The sequence below is a fragment of the Globicephala melas genome, chromosome 15 (assembly GCF_963455315.2).
Source record: "Globicephala melas chromosome 15, mGloMel1.2, whole genome shotgun sequence".
NCBI lineage: Eukaryota > Metazoa > Chordata > Mammalia > Artiodactyla > Delphinidae > Globicephala > Globicephala melas.
Genome location: NC_083328.1, coordinates 67,839,201 through 67,856,466, shown reverse-complemented (window position 1 = coordinate 67,856,466; position 17,266 = coordinate 67,839,201). Strand labels below are relative to the sequence as shown.

Below are 17,266 nucleotides of genomic sequence, written 5' to 3'. Positions count from 1 at the left end.
AAAGGAAAAGTGACCTCTAGATTGTGCGTATTTTCCTTTCCTTCTGGAAAAGAGATAAAATATTTCTACTCAAACCTACACCTGTCCCTAAAATGCAAATCAAGTTAGTTTCCAAATATGAGCCTCAGCATAGGGGCAATTCAGAGTAGGGGTTCAGAGTAGGGGTTTTCCAGGAAACTCCAAAATTACTACTAAGTACAGAGTTTCTTTTGGGGGTGATGAAGATGTTCTGAAATTAGATAGGGATAATGGGGAGGTTATATAACCTTGTGAAATACTAAAAACCAATAAACTGTATACTTTAAAAGGGTATATTTTATGGAATTGTTAAATTATATCTCAATTTAAAAAAGCTTCTTTCTGTCAACCTTCTCCACTCAAAACAGCCTTCTAGAAAATGTGCTGGTCAGTCTCACTAAATGGCACTCTAGAAATGCTCACATTGGCTTAGACCAAGTCCTTTCACTGCCAACTTCCTCGAAAACCTGGAGATGGCCCGTCAGTGCATTTCAGGTAAGATCAGACAACACTGTAACGTGGGCAGCTGGCCTACTGGATGCACACAGAGAAAGAGAAGCCAAGGCAGCAGAGGAATCTTACCTAGAAAAGCCATTTTCCTTCTCCTTTTTTATTTTTACATCCCCAGAGGCTCTAATCTGAAAGGTAAAACAACAGTAACTGATTAGTACCTTAAAAGGACTAAACTTGAAGAAGCCTCTACCTTACTTGAGATGATCTGGCCTCCACTCTTGGGGCATCTTGATCCCAGACTGACTCTTCTTGTTAGCAAAACTAAACAGGTGGACCAAAGGTCTTGACACTTTTCTAAGACTCCTTTTTAACAATTCTTCAGATGAACTGTCCAATTTACTGAGAAATGTTTCCCTTCAAAATGGTGGCTTTTTACCTTTAAATGATGGTAGGTCCCTCTCCCTCAATAAATATACTCCACCTCTCAAGGATTTGCCCTTGGCAGTACAGACAGGAAATAAAAAACCAAACCAAAACAAAAAAGAGTACTTTATTTCCTATCTTCTCTGATTTAGGCAAAGTATATTTACTTTTGCCCTCCTTCAACTTTCCAGACATTACAAAAATCTTCACACATACACTCAGAGGAACGCACACACACACACAGACACACACAGGCACACACACACACAGGCACACACACGCGCGCACACACACACACCGGTACCAATGGAAGAATACAAAAAATAGCTCAGTGGCACACACACACACACACACACACACACACACACACACACCCGGTACCAATGGAAGAATACAAAAAATAGCTCAGTGGCACACACACACACACACACACACACACACACACACACCCGGTACCAATGGAAGAATACAAAAAATAGCTCAGTGGCACACACACACACACACACACACACACACACACACACACACACACACACACACACACACACACACACACACACACCCGGTACCAATGGAAGAATACAAAAAATAGCTCAGTGGCTGTCTCCAGAAAGGGAAACATAGACGACAATGATTTGAGGGTAAAAGGGAGATGTATTTCTCACTATTATTCTCTATTTCATATTGTCTGAATTTAGCAAGTCCATCCAGCATTACCTTTTCAGAAACTAATATAAAAACTTTTTTTAAAAAGTCTACGCACAGTACTACTACTTATTCACAGCCAGATGTGCATGTCACATGTACCACCTTCTTCAGCCCAGGTGGAAAAAAAACAGATTTTACCAGCAATGAGCTCATTAGTTTACAAGCATCCCACAAAGTTTGTTCTACAGAGATTTGGCTAGCAGAATTAATTCTCCCCATGAAAGAAAACTGACTTTCCCAGAAACCCTACATCCCTCAATTTATCCATTTGCCATATAAAGTAAGGTAATGATATGGATAGGTTTGGTGCGTGAAATACAGTGGTAAAGGGCTTTGGTTTTTATAGTTTAAGACTCTGCTTGGCTCTGATGTCTCCTGACACAGACCTTTTTCACTCAAAGGCCAGGGAATCTTACTAGTCAATGAAGGTACTTTCAATACCTGCTTTTACAGGTAAACAAAATGAAAAGTACATCCCACACCTCTTCATTCCCCACTGGAAAGTTCTGTACCTTTTCCTCCTTTCGTTTTTCCTTGTCTCTGTCTTTGTGTTTGTCTTTATGCTTCTCTGAACTTCCATCTTTGTGTTTGGTTTTCTCCTTCTCTTTGTGTTTCTTTTCAGAATCTTTATGTTCACTGTGAAAAATAAGACACAAACAGTTAGCAGAGTAGGGACAAACAGAGTAGGGACCACAGGGTTCATATCACAAGATTAACTCACAAGATACCCTGAGATAACATGAACCATGGAAACTTACAATGCTTTAAATAAATAGTCCTGACAGAAGGTTCAAGTAGAGGCTCTTGGCTACATCAGACTTTCTTTACCTTGCTTAATGTTTTAATTTTTTCGAAGAAGCAAAGGAATCAAATAGAAAAAAACAGTCATTCTAAACGTAACAGGACATTTTTTTAAGTTACTAAGACTATACAGCAAACCCACTGTATTTCTACAACATTCTACCAGCAGAAAACTATAATGAAAGCTCCAACTTGAGCTCTCACATCTCATGTGAGGAGGTAAAAACAGTTCACCAAAAATCATTTGGTGGCTTAGTGCCAGATGTGAGACATATCACAAATGTAGCCACACCAGGGCTTTGTGCAGTAGTAGCCCAACACAGTCAGTGTTTCCTGCCAGCTTAGGAAAAGCTAGTCACTTCTAGCTTTTCTAGCTAGGGCTTATAAATCCTGCTTGGTTCTTTCCTCAGAATAAGAAAAGATCCATCTAAAAGCAAGGGCATTTCCTGTGCTAAACATTTAAAGCCTTGCTTTTAAAGGGGTCTGTGGGCACAGTGGTAGCACTATAAAAAGGTGCCGCTTCTCTGGAAAACAAAATATGACATTACAAAACAAGAGCCATTAAAGTGTTCATATCCTGGGTCTAGCTCCTGGAGATTTCTCTCTGGGTAAAACATTACAGAGAGATGTTCATTTTGATGCCTCCCATAACAAAAAACAAACAAGAACAAATAAACAAACAAAAAAGCACCAAGAAACCAGATACAGCCTTGGTAAATACCAAGAGGGAGATACTGTGATATATCAAAGGTATACATCACAGTTATCATTATCATTATGTAGCTGTTATGCTATAATTTGTGAGTCCTACAAATATACATGGAAAATGTTTATGACACAAATGGAAAAAAGGAATATATAAAATGACTGCAGTTATATAAAAACATGCATGTAGACAAAGACTAAAGAGCAAAAATCACAAGCTGTATTTTAAGGTGAACACTGGATGACTATTTTCTTCAGTATACTGGGCAGGAGGTTTAGGAACCTTGCTCACCTCAGCAGCCAATATATTCCACAAGTTAACAAAAGAGAGCATGAATTCAAGTGCTATGAGTTGGGGGTCACCCCAGACACAGGACAGCTGACAGCAACCCCAGCTGACAGGGACAGTCAAACCTATAGGCAGCATCGGCTCTTGCCTTTCCCACCATAGACTGTATTTCCTATCTCACATTTACCACCTTCAACCCAGGAGAAAAAAACAGATTTTACCAGCAATGAGCTCATTAGGTTACAACCATCCCACGAAGTTTGTTCTAAAGAGATTTGGCTAGCATACTCAGTTACATCAAAGGCCAAAAAGGGAGAAACAAATGATGGCGACCAGTTAGGTGAGAGCCCCAGAATGTGGATCAGGAGAGCATCGCTATCACTCACATCTCTGGGCACAAAAGGAGCCCCAACTAAGGAGTCTGGATAATAAATCAGCAGAAACTATGAATCCAGCCAGGAGGGCAGGGGGACTAGTATGAACAGGACTACAGATTTAGGGAAGACCCAGAACTACCACAGATGGAAAATAAAGCAATGTCCACTTTCCTTGGTTGATGTACTCCTCCCTCTATGTTGTTCTCATTACGTTGTTATTTAGATGTGCCACACACTGAAAAATAACAAATTTCTATATGAGCACACTTTTCTTTTTAACTCTAGTATGCTTGGAAGCACATGATGGTCAATTTTTCCCACCATGCTTTTTATTCTCAGCATTATTATGATGTCACTCTCTACTCAATGTGCTCTCTCTCATAATGTTTTTACCAAAACGCAATGTTTTATAAACAAATTTATCCTTTATTTTGTACAAAATGGCTCCCGATTACAATAACACTCTTACTTCCAGTTCTCATTAATTCTTCCAGCTTTAGAATGGTGAAAAGGCAAAGTTGCCAAGATTGCAATTGATTCTTTAGGAGTTTACATATGTGAAATCATAGGCCCATGGTTTTGATACTACCAGCAAAATGTCTGAGCTTACTATTCTATATACAAGCACTGAAGTTTCAGTTTTTGTTTTGTTTTAAACATTAACTGTAAGAGGAATTAATGGTCATCTACAGAAGTTTCTGCCTAAAAGCAAAAAATGTGGAAAATTACATCCATAATATTAATGGGTGGATATATACATCCCTCCCTAGACTAAGAAAAAAGAAAAATCTAAGCAAGCATTGTGCTGCTCAGCGCTTTCACATACATTATTTCATTCAGTCCTCACAACACCCGTGTGAAGTAGGCTCTATCACCCCCTTAGACTGATTTAGAAACACAGGAGCCAGTGGTTCAAAGTCTATTCAAAGTTACAACGTTAGAAAGAAGGGCAGTTGGGATTTAAACTGAGTATTTCCATCTCCAAGTTCAGAGCACTTTCCACTAAATCAATATCATTACAATTCCATGAAGTCGATACGTACCACATAAGGGTAGCCTGGTGTTGTTAGAGACAAATGCATGTCCAGTCTGAGATTTGATGTATAAGATCAAAACTTTATTCTACCATCAGTGGAAACTTTCTAGAATAGAGATCTAGGATATCTGAAATGATAAAACCCTTGGGACAGCTACTTCTCATTTTGTCTTCCCATGAAACTCTAAATGGCTGACTTAGGAATGCTCTATATTCCTTATTCCTTTATGCTCCACCTCCACGCCTCCCCCACCCCCACCCCCCTTGTTCTCTTTCTCAATGAAAGCAATTCTTAGAACATTAGTCTGTTTCACTAGAAAACTGGCTCTCTGGCCTTCTGGCAATCACAGCATGGGCACCGAAAGTATACACATAGGCCTCCAGTTTTCTGCTTTGCTATTCATTACCACACCAAACAGAGATCAGGGAAAAGAAGTCAACAAATGACATGGCGATGAGATAGTACCCAGGCCACCCCAGGAAAGTGAAAAAAGTCAGTACTTCCTCTGCCTGCTAACCAGAGGGAAATCTATTCAGGAAATTCAAAGTTCCTGCTAGAGTACTAACCCCTTTGTAGGTCATAATTAATCACAAAGACCAAAATGAGATGAAACTATCAACTTGACTTTCCAAAGGCAACTCACTCTCCTCTATTCCCAACTGTTTAGATATAAGAGAACAAGTTTAGATTTTTAGACTAAGTGAGTTCCAGTGATTCAGGGTTAAGGAACATCTTGTGGTACAACGCATTCCATTGGGGACTATTAGAAATATGGGTTTATGAAGCCCTATTAAGTCTCTTGGACACAATGCTAACATCGTATCTACGTATCAGGTGCTGTTCCTGTCCCTGCCTCCAGAAATAGACAGCAGAGCACTGGGGGTCCTACCCCTCATCCATAACCCCACACCGACAGAAGTGCCGCCAAAGAGCGAGCCTCAGTGGTAGTCTTTCCTAGGAATCTACCTGAAGTAAGTAGCAGATGCACTTGGGGGTCAAAGTCCTATCATACAGAAGCATGTCTAAGGCTGTGCCATGGAAGTCAGAAGCAGAATTTGGCCAGTGGTAGAAAATGCAGCCAATCTGGATCAGTTAGGCTGACTCATCACCATTCAGGATTTCCTAACATGTACCTCTTTTTCCAAGACTTAAAATTGGCTTGACTTTCACACTGGCTTAAAGGGCAGCACCTTTCCACTTATGATAGTGAGATGATGGAAATTCTGTCCAGTGCAGAAGAGGAGTTCATATGCTGACTACCTGTTTTAACAGACATTACCCAGGGCTTCCCTGGTGGCGCAGTGGTTAAGAATCTGCCTGCCAATGCAAGGGACACGGGTTCGAGCCCTGGCCCAGGAAGATCTCACATGCCTCGGAGCAACTAACCCTGTGAGCCACAACTACTGAGCCTGAGCTCTAGAGCCCGCAAGCCACAACTACTGAGCCCATGTGCCACAACTACTGAAGCCTGCGTGCCTAGAACCCGTGGCTCTGCAACAAGAGAAGCCACCGCAGTGAGAAGCCCACGCACCACAATGAAGAGTAGCCCCCGCTCACCGCAACTAAAGAAAGCCCGCCCACAGCAACAAAGACCCAACACAGGCAAAAGTAAATAAATAAATAAATTTATTTATTTAAAAGAAAAAAAAAGAGACATTACCCATGTCTTTATACTGATCCTGCTACTTTTCCATACACAATAGACACAATATGTAAAAGTCACAAAATGGGTTTTAAATATAACTGAGGACTACAATACTGGCCAGTTTGGGGCAGCAGTACAGGTGACTGTAATACTGAAGAAACTTCAGTGGGGCTAAATAAGAAAAATAAACTAGAAGAAAAGCTTAATAATGACCACAGTAAGGAAACCCAAAGATCTGAAGAACAAATACATTTTAAGAATGAGTTTAGTCTGGGGTACACTGAAGGCCAAAATACAGACAGTAGCTGGCATTCCTAGAACCTCTGAAATGGTCATACTCTTGGATTAAATATGAATTTCATCATCAGGAACTCACAGAGAAAACATCCAATTACTGGCTACACACAGAAGCTGACTCCTTGGCTCGGGGCTCATCTCTGTCTGGGGAAAAGATCTACCTAACATCAGAGCCTAGACAAGCAAAAGTCAATGCCAAACAGAGTAAATGGGAAGATCAAAGTCACCTCTCGAGTAAGACTCTTGTTGGACCTGAGCAGACAAAAGAGAGGGATGACCAGGGTTCCCCTAGGCACTTAGGAAGAAGAATGGGAGAGAGGGTGAAAGTAGGGGGATGGCAGTAGGAAGCCAAGAGTGAAAATATTTTCTTTCTGCAAGAAGGCATTTGCTGCCTCTTTAGGAAAAAACCCTGTGTCTGATATTCTAGGAAGCTCGGATGTTGGCTATGGGAAACCATTTAAATTTGTTAAAGAAAACTAAAACAATGGTCTGTCCTCTATCAGCAATAAAAATATTTAACAGATACTTAAACAGTACTAAGTGCCAGGCACTCTTCTAAGCAATTTAATCCCCATTACAAAACTGAGGTAAGTATTTTCATTTTACAGATATGGAAACTGAGACACGGGAAGATTCAGTAACTTGCCCAAGGAAATACATCTAACGAACAATAACTAGGACTTAAACTCAGACAGTCATGCATTTGACCACTCTGGTGCCTTACTCCCCAAACAAAGCAAAAACGAAACACTGCTAAGAGAAGAAGAAGCCTCTTTATCTTCTGCGAATAGGACCTAGCCACTAATGGCTAAGAGAACAAACTCATTCCAGCAATCTGCCCACTTCCTCAAGGCAGCAGACCCCTGCAGGCTGCAGCCAATGGAGTCACAGGGGATTCCTATGGGAGAGCCTAGAAAGATTCCAAGCTGTGAAAGGAGGAAACCCTTCAAAGGAAAGCAGACAATTAGAGCTTAAATAATGTTTGTTCAATTAAACATTCTAGGAGGTAAATTCAAAAGTTGCCTCTTGAAAAAATGCAGCAGCTAGTTTCTGAAAGGCTCTGAGAAATGAAGATTTCTCAATGCTCATCCACCATTAATAGGTTACTAAACAAAATCCCAAGAATTATTAAAACTTGGGAGTTGAGTGGAATCTTAGAAATTATTTAATCCTTTGTTTGCAGGCCAGAGCAGATAAAGGGATGTGCCCAAAGATGCCAAAGCCGATACACATTCTGAACTCCCATTCCTCCCCTAAGTTCTTTATCTCTACCAATAGGGTAAACAGTCACACAGTTATCCAAGCTAGGAATCCTTTTTCTTAGACCCCCTCATGCCACTTGTGGCTAAGTCCTATATTTCCCTTTCTCAACTATTTTCAAAGGCTTCTTGCTCCTTTAGAATCAAGTCCCAGCTTCTCAAAATAGCATTTAATAGTTCTGCCTCAAGCAACTTTTTGGAGCCCTCATTTTCTAACCCATCCTGTTAACCCAGGCATCCACCTAACTGGATTCTTCTCAGAGCAAAGTACATTACAATGCTTCCATATTTTGTTTATGCTTTTCTCGCTGTCTGGAATGTCACTCTTTCTAGCCATCACCTTCCCTTGACAAGATCTTAACCATCTTTCCATGGCTAGCTCAAATACCCTTTCCACCATGAAATCTTAAAAAAAAAAAAAAAAAAAAGACTGTAGGTCATTATAATAGGGCTAGATATCAATGAAAACCAGGGCACCAAAATAGAAGTTATCCATAAGTAACTACTAAATTAGATTCAACTACCAAAATCAACAGCTTCAATTTATCTGAATGATATTCTACCAGGCTTTGTGGTAATCATAATAATCTCAATTACTGAGTATGTTACAGTTTCCAAAGAGCTTTTATCTGCATAATTACATTGAATTCTCCCACAACACACTTGAAAGCTTGACCAGGCTAGTATTGCTATCAACACTCAACCAAAATGGGAAAAGACCCAGAAGTTAAGCGGCTTGGATGAGGACACACAGCTAGTAAATGATAGAACCTAGCTTCTCCACTTCTATTTTAGTGTGCTTTCCACTACATCACATTGACTCCCATGTGAATGGTGGTGGTACTCAGTTTTCTCATTTCTAAACTACCCAATCTTCTCTATTTACCTATGTTAACTGTCCATTTCCCCCAGACAGGGTGATATAGGGACATGTAGGTAAATGGAGGGCTTCAGCAACAGCTCACAAAAAAAGCAGTAAACAATCTTTTAAATGTGATTACTTTCAGAAAAACTGCCCCTAATCTGAGAACCAGCTGCTTAATTCCAGTGCATTTCCCTACGAGCCTATGTTCTCTCAACTCTAATTCAGGTAGGATTTGGAACTGAAGGGAAAGCAGAAACCAAAAGCATCCTTATTCTCACACTGACTGTATAAATTAGCACTGCCAATGTGGCTGGAAAAGCACTTCCCTTACTATTTCACAGTAGTTCTATCTTCCCTGGCCTTCCACAAAATTGTCACTCCACCCTGAGTGTCAGGTTTAAAAATGACAAGAGATGCACACAGTCAAAAGCTAGCAGGAGAAATCTTATGTTTCACATGTGACAGTCCTTTGTTTTCTAAAATCAAGCCTCCCCCCGCCGCAATTGCTTTTAATTATGTTGTATATATAAGAGGTCTAGTATTAAAGATAATTTATGCTAAGAATGCAACCTTTCAAGAGAAGTATCTGGTGAGATCCTACAAGTCCAGTGATTCCTTAGCATCTGGTTAAGAGTATTCCTTTTATTTCTTTAGAGAGGATTTATATATTGCTTTAAAGGACCTCAAGTGCTAAATATCAATGCTAATGGAAAGAAGCAGTATCAGAGACAAATAACAGAAGAAATTATTTTTATTTGACTTTGGTAGAAACTTCCTGTGATGTTATAGGCCAGAGAGTCAGAGATGGGGTTTTCACAGGGTCAGAATTTAATGAGATTAATACTTCTAATGCCAAAAACTTTAGGGATTTGGGGCCCAAAGAAAGAGGCAGCGCCTGAAATGATCTGGCATTTTAAAACCTAAGCTGCCTACAATATGCATATGAGAAAGAGATGCTTGTATTTAAACACAGATAGTTTAGCAACACAACGAACCTTTCTTAGGGAGGGAGATTGTTTTGTTATGTTTTGTTTTTTACTGGAAGAAATAATGTAGTGGGGGAAAAATCATACTAGGACTCAGAAGCCCTGGTCTCTTATCCTCGCTCTGCTACCACCCTGCCATGTGACTTTGGGCATGTCACCTCAGACTCATGTCCACACAAAAAAGAGATGAGGTGGAATGATCTTTAACACCTCTTTCCCTATTTTGCACCTTGAATTAGAATAATAAAAGGAGAAAGCATATGAATAAGATGGGATCTCCTAAGAGGTAGGTCTAAATCCCATTCTAGCTCTCAAAAGGCTTGTTTCCCATCCTCTGACACTCCAAATATGCAGTACATATTACTATGCAGAACAAAGAGGCCTCCTGGATTTGGGTCCTAAGTGTAGCCTAATGAAAAATGACTGATGCTAATATCTAGCAGAGAAGGAGGGAATATAGAAACATTACTGTAGAACTTGTTTCCTCATACAGATAGCCACAAAATTAGGCAGGGTTGATGATCAAGGTGTTAAAGTGAAGCATTTTGGAACAGAACATACTACATCTTAATTATTGTGGGCTTCAGAGGTGATTAAACAATCCTCAAGGTTTCCTTAATGTGCTAAGAAGAAAAATGAAGAAACCCAAAACTACCGTTAAGATCAGAAGTCACTTAAAAAGGAACACAGTGTACAGGATTTTACTGGACCATAACCAACACACTTGCTTTGTTGCAAAGAGGTAGTGTGTCAGGAGAGGTCAAAACAGGAAGCATTTAAAAGTCTGCTTACAACACATCATCTGGTTAAACTGTCTTAAACTTACTCACATGTGAATTAGAGATCCAGGGCTAGATTTAGTCATATATAAACAGAAACTCAGAGCAGGTCCTTCCAATGCCTTTTGGCAAACAGGCTACTGTTTTCTCAAGTATTCTGATTAGAAATGAAGAAAATATTAAAAGGCACAAAATTGCATAGAACAAATTCCTGATTGCCTATGCTATAATCTTGGAAAAGCATGCTTTTAATAGATGTACAAAATATTATCTCCTCACATCTGTAGAGCAGATCACAGTTAAAGAGCTTTCATACTTATTGACTCCCAGGGTCCCTTCTGAAGCATGTATTAATATGGGGAAACTAAGGAAGACGAGAAAGCTCAGTTGAGGAAGGTTAGATAACCTAGTCAAGATCTCATGAGACCTAAGTGGATAGACCAGACCAGAGGCCTTCTCCTAGATACAGGCAAGAAACCATTGTGGACTCTTCAAGAAAAATGATGCCAAAATTACATCCTTTATTTTTAAAAAGGAGATTCTGGCAAAACAGGAGAGGGCCAAATTTATATCCCAAAGTCTTTTATGCCACTTCTACCTAATCTTTTCTCCCATCACAATTGCAAATTATGGTTGGTGAAGTAAGATGTATCAGAGAGTAAGAGATCCATTTTTAAAAGCTTATGGTTTACACGGATCAAACCCACACCCCCTGCAGTGGAAGCCTGGAGTCTTAACCACTGGACCACCAGGGAAGTCCCTGTTTTTCTTTAATTAACAATAATCTTTTGACCTTCCTACAACCTGGTTTCTTGCAAAAACTCCTATGTATCCTGGCTCCTCCCTTACCTCTTCAGGGCAGTCCCTCAGAGTCATCTGAGAGGCTGTCTTCTAGGCTTAAGTCCTCAGCAAGTCCGTCAAATAAAACGTAATTCTCAACTTAAAAAAAAAAAAAAAAGCTTATGGTTTAAATAATAACTTCTATCTTTTTAAAGTCTTTTTGGACAGATTTCAGGTAACATGAAAATTAGTTTTTCTTCATCTGATCTATAAGCATTTTCCTCAGATGATGAAGTTCTTTCTTCATGGTCAAGACTATCTCACATTTTTTGGCACTTCACATCAACTAGCACATCATAAACATGGCAAGCAAGATAATTCTTGTTTGACATGATCAGCAATTCTACTCCTAAGTATACACACAAAAGAACTGAAAGCAGGGACTCAAACAGACACTTGTACACCCATGTTCTTAGCAGCATTATTCACAATAGCCAACAGATAGAAACAACCCCAAGTATCCATCAACAGATGAATGAATTTTTTAAAATGTGGTAGACATACAACGAAATATTAGTCAACTATAAAAAGGAATGGAATTCTGTTATTTGACAAAATGGATGAACCTTGAAAACATTATGCTAAGAAAAATAAGCCAGACACAAAAATGACAAATATTTTATGATTCCACTTACATGAGGTAGCTAGAGTGGAAAAATTCACAGAGATAGAAAATAGAAGTTGCTAATGGATGGGGGGAAGGGGGGATGAGGAGGTATTATTTAAGAGGTTCAGAGATTATTTGGGATGATGATAAAGTTCTGAAGATGGATACTGGGGATGGTTGCACAATATGGTGAATGTACTTAATGCCACTTCAAAATGGCAAACTTTATGTTATGCATATTTCACCACACACACACACACACACACACACACACACACACACACACACACACACACACACACACAAAGGTATTTGAAATGTGGGATGGCCAAAGGGAACCATCCTATAGAATTGAGAATATATGAAAAGGAGAGAGAAGATGGTAACTGGCGTAACCATAGGTCAACCACTCATTGATTCAATAAACATACACTACTAAGTACCACCTATCTGCCAGGTACTATACTAAGCCTTGAGGATGTAAAATGAATACAACAGACTCCAACATTGTTCCCAGGGACCTCAAGAGTCTAATAGGGCACACAGAAAAGTAAAGAGACAATTACAACAACACCACAACTGGTAATTACTGTGATAGGGATATATTCAAGGTGCGAGGGAACTCATAAAAATTTAATATGAGGGTGGAGGGCATAAAGGATACCTGAAAGAAGTAAACTCTATGCTGCAACTAAAAGAATGTTCTTAAGAGGGCAACAGAGTATTCCAGAATCAGTAACAGCATATTTTAAAACCTAGAGTACTCAGAAGACACACTGTGTTTGGGGAACTGAAAAGAAGTTCAGGGAGACTGGAAATGGAATGTGAGAGAAGGGTAAATGGCAAGAGAGGTGGCAGAGGAAGAGAGCCAAAAACTTAAGAGAATCACTCTGTGAACTGGAATGAGAGGATGAAAAAGGTGGCCAGAAAAGTGGAAAGCCAAGGGAAGCTGGTTTCAAGGAGAAGGCCTGGGCCCAGAATATGGTATTATCTTGGCAAATGTTCCATGTGTATTTTACTGTTGAGCGTAATATTCTATAAATGTCAATTAAATCAGGTTGGTTGATGATGTTCAAAGTCTTCTATATCCTTAATGCTTTTCTCTCTGCTTATCAATTGAGAAAGAGGTAGTAAAATCTAACTATAAATATGAATTATTTTTCTTTGCAATTCTATCAGTTTTTACTTCATGTATTTTGAGGCTCTGATATCAGTGTATAAACATTTATAACTGCTATGTCCTCCTGATTAATTGGTCCCTTTTTATCATTATGAAATGAACTTCTTCATTACTGGCAATATTCTTTGCTCTCAAATCTACTTTGGTAGATATTAATATAGGCTGGACACCTACAAACTGAAAAAAAGATGCATGTGAACTGAGACTGGATTCCACTACTAAAATTAAAATCACTAGACTAATGAAAATGGAAACTAGATAATCAAGTGGTAAGAAATGAGTGAGTGGTGGGGAAAGACCACAGAACTGGACTTCCCTGGTGGCGCAGTGGTTAAGAATCCACCTGCCAATGCAGGGGACATGGGTTTGATCCTTGGTCCAGGAAGATCCCACATGCCGTGGAGCAACTAAGCCCACGCACCACAACTACCATGCCTGTGCTCTAGAGCCTGCGAGCCACAACTACTGAGCCTGCGAGCCACAACTACTGAGCCTGCGAGCCACAACTACTGAGCCCATGTGTCACAACTACTGAAGCTCACGTGCCCTAGAGCCCACGCACCACAACTACTGAGCCCACGCGCCACAACTACTGAAGCCCACGCACCCTAGGGCCCATGCTCTGAAACAAGAGAAGCTACCGCAATGAGAAGCCCACACACCGCAACGAAGAGTAGCCCCTGCTCACCGTGACTAGAGAAAGCCTGTGTGCAGCAACGAAGACCCAACGCAGCCAGAAAGTTAAAAAAAAAGAAATAAAATTTAAGAATTAAAAAAAAAAAAGAAAAAGACCGACCACAGGAGTGATAGATGATTTTGTGAAGAAACATCCTCACTAGAGAAATTAATCTGGTTAATGATTCAAAGACTTATTAATTTAAAATTTTCATTTAAAATATTTAAAAATTTTTCATTACTCATAAAAAGAACAGACTTAGAATTCTCACTTTATCTTTTTTCTTGATAAGCCTTATTTTTTATAACTTTTAAAAATAAAAGTAGCATATACACATAATTATATTCTGATCGTATGTGCAGAGTTCAGAGTTATCACAAAATAACGATAAATATGTGATTACCACCAAAGTTAAGAAAAATACCATTGATACCCCACCAGAAGTTCCCCTCATACCATTTTACAATTGCTACCCTTCCTTCCTTCCCAAAGATAACCATGACTCTGAATTCTAAAGGTCTTGATTAATTTTTTTGTTTTTGAACTTCAAGTAAATTGAAGCATACAATATGTATTTTTTGGCTGGTTTATTTCACTCAACATAGGTTTGTGGAATTCACCTATGCTTATTACTTTAACCGTAGTTATTTCATATTTATTTATATATAGTATCCTAAGATGTGAATATACCACACTTTATCCATTTTACTATCAATGAGCATTTAGGAGATTTTCACTTTGGGGCTATTAAAAGCAATGCAGCTCTGAATAGCTTTGTACATGCCCTTTGGTGCACAAATACACACATTTCTGTTGAGAACACATTCAGGAACGGAATTCTTAAGTTACAGGGTATACATATGTTAACTTTAGAAGACACTGCTAAGTAGTTTTCCAAAATGATTTAACAATTTATAGTCCCATCAGAAATGGGATTGATCCACATCATTGTAAGATCTTGGTATTAGTGTTATTTTAATATTTAGCCATTATTACAATGTGTAGGATATTATATTGAGGTTGCATTTCCCTGATGAATAATGTTGAGCGTCTTCTAGTATTTTTATTGGCCATGTGGATATCTTCTTTTGTGAAGAGCTTACTCAATCCTCTCATGAATTTTTCTGTTGGATTATCTGCCTCATTTTTATTCATTTGTAGAAGGTTTCTGTATATATTGGACAAGAAACTTTTGACTATTATTTATGTTGAAAATATCTTGTCCACAGACAATAAGCCAACCTAATGAAGTAGTTCTAAGAGACTCTAGGCTACAGGCACTTGTGCCAATAAATGACTGAACTTTATGTTCCCTCTACCAAAACTTTGGCCACTATGAGAATATCCTATGGCTTTCTCACCAAAAACTGCCTTTAACTCAAAATGGAAGTTTAAGTCCTCATTTTCAATAAGTGGTCCTATATCCAAAGATAACCTAAGTCTCTGGGCTTAACCACTTGTCTCCTACATCAAAAAAATGGAAGCAAAATGAACAAGAAAACATCTTTCTGATTCCTTTGGATCCCAGAGGGCAGCACCGCTGAGTTTCATTTACATTGGCGGTTATTGGCTTTTGTGAGAGCTGAACTCTTCTGGTAACCTGACGAAAGCTAGGAATGTTCTCTCCTGGAATATCTCATATACCCAACCTTTTGTATATGATTTCAGGGGCTTATAAACCATGGAAGCCTAAGTTAAGAATTTTTAAATTTATACCCTTTAAAGTACGGAAATAAGAAAAATATATATCAAGTCTCCAATCCAGTCACCTTTTATCAAGGCAAGCTCTCTGGACACTTGATTAAATGCCATCATGTGTTAACAATTCACCATACTTGCTTTGTACATCCTGATCTGAAAAATGGCATCCCCAGGAAGCCTGGATTGTCAAGGCCATCCTCTTAACAACTCTGGAATCAAAGTCTCTGCTGACTTTGCTATCCATGGTATTTACCTGTGGTTCAAGTTAAGGCCTGTTCCAGGTGAGCCAAGCCATAGCCAACCCACTGCTGAATGATGAGGGACTTGCTGGTTCAACGCTTACCTGTTGCTATGCTTGGACTTTTCTCTGTCCTTCTCCTTGTCCTTCTTGTGTTCTTTGTGCCGGTGTTCTCGATCTTTATGTTTATCTTTGTGTTTATGAGAATCTGTAACCATAAGAGATGAGTCAGTAAAGAGCAGTCATGAGCTATCTCCTGCCCACCTACCTTGACAAGCTGGTCAAGAAGCACAATGACAGGATTTAAATGGCATGGTAGCCATAACAGCACATTCCATTGGAGGGAAAGATTTCACAAAGCAGCCCAGACAAGGCATCCCATTACCCTGCCTCTAAAACCAAGATGTGTTACAAATAAGCAGGAAGGGGAGGGGAGTCAATTCTACCATAAAAGGAAGCAACAGTTTGGTATTCTTCTCGTAGATCAGGTACTATGAAGACTAAGCCATAAATGATTCGAAGGGATAAATCTTGAACACTGACTTTCAAGATCAGATGGTTATCTATGTAACTTCTGGAAAATTCAAACCTTAAGAGATACCTGTTTTTTAAATCACCTTTAATGAAGTATAATTTCTATACAGTAAGATATACAATTTCAAAGATAAAGTGTGATAAGTCTAGCAAACATATGCACAGATATAATCCCCACCACAATCAAAATTTAGAATAATTCCATCATCCCCAGAAGTCTCCCTTGTGCCCATTCCCAGTCAATCCCCATTTTCCATCACCAGCCCAAAGCAACCACTGATCTGCTAGCACAATGAATTAGATTTGTCTACATTTCTAGTTTCATATGAATGAAATTACAGAATTTACTCTTTTGTGTCTGACTTCTTATGCTTAGCAAAATTTTTTTTACATTCAACCATGTTGCTGGATGTATCAGTAATTGGTTAGATTTTTATTAGAATGGTATCCCATTGTGTGGATACACTGCAATTTATTTATCCAATCACCTGTTGATGGACATTTGAGTTCTTTTCAGGCATTGGTTTTTACGAATAAATCTGTTACGAACTTTCATATACAAGTCTTTGTGTAGATGTGTTTTCATTTCTCTTGGGTACATACTTAATAGTGAAGTTATAGGGTCATACGGTAAGTATATGTTTAACCTGATAGGAAACTGCCAAACTGTATTCCCAAGTGATTGTATCATTACACATTCCCACCAACAATGGATTAGAGTTCCAACTGCTACAAATTCTCACCAATACTTAGTATTATCAGTCTCTAATTTTAGCCATTCTAGCAGGTATGTAGTGGTATCTCACTGTGGTGCTTTTTTTTTTTTAATAAATAATTTATTTATTTTT

General features: G+C 39.0%; 1 protein-coding gene across 1 annotated transcript in view; it reads right to left on the bottom strand.

Annotated features, from left to right (window-relative positions):
- Positions 1-16,819, bottom strand: part of TOP1 (DNA topoisomerase I) — a 56,328-nt gene extending 39,509 nt beyond the window's left edge. Inside the window, exons 1-4 of the mRNA XM_060285322.1 lie at positions 16,810-16,819; positions 15,990-16,092; positions 2,115-2,238; positions 601-656 (exon numbers count right to left, since the gene is read on the bottom strand). Coding sequence (XP_060141305.1) covers positions 601-656; positions 2,115-2,238; positions 15,990-16,092; positions 16,810-16,819 — 293 coding nt within the window. The remainder of the gene's footprint in view (positions 1-600; positions 657-2,114; positions 2,239-15,989; positions 16,093-16,809) is intronic.
- Between the last annotated feature and the right edge of the window lie 447 nt (positions 16,820-17,266).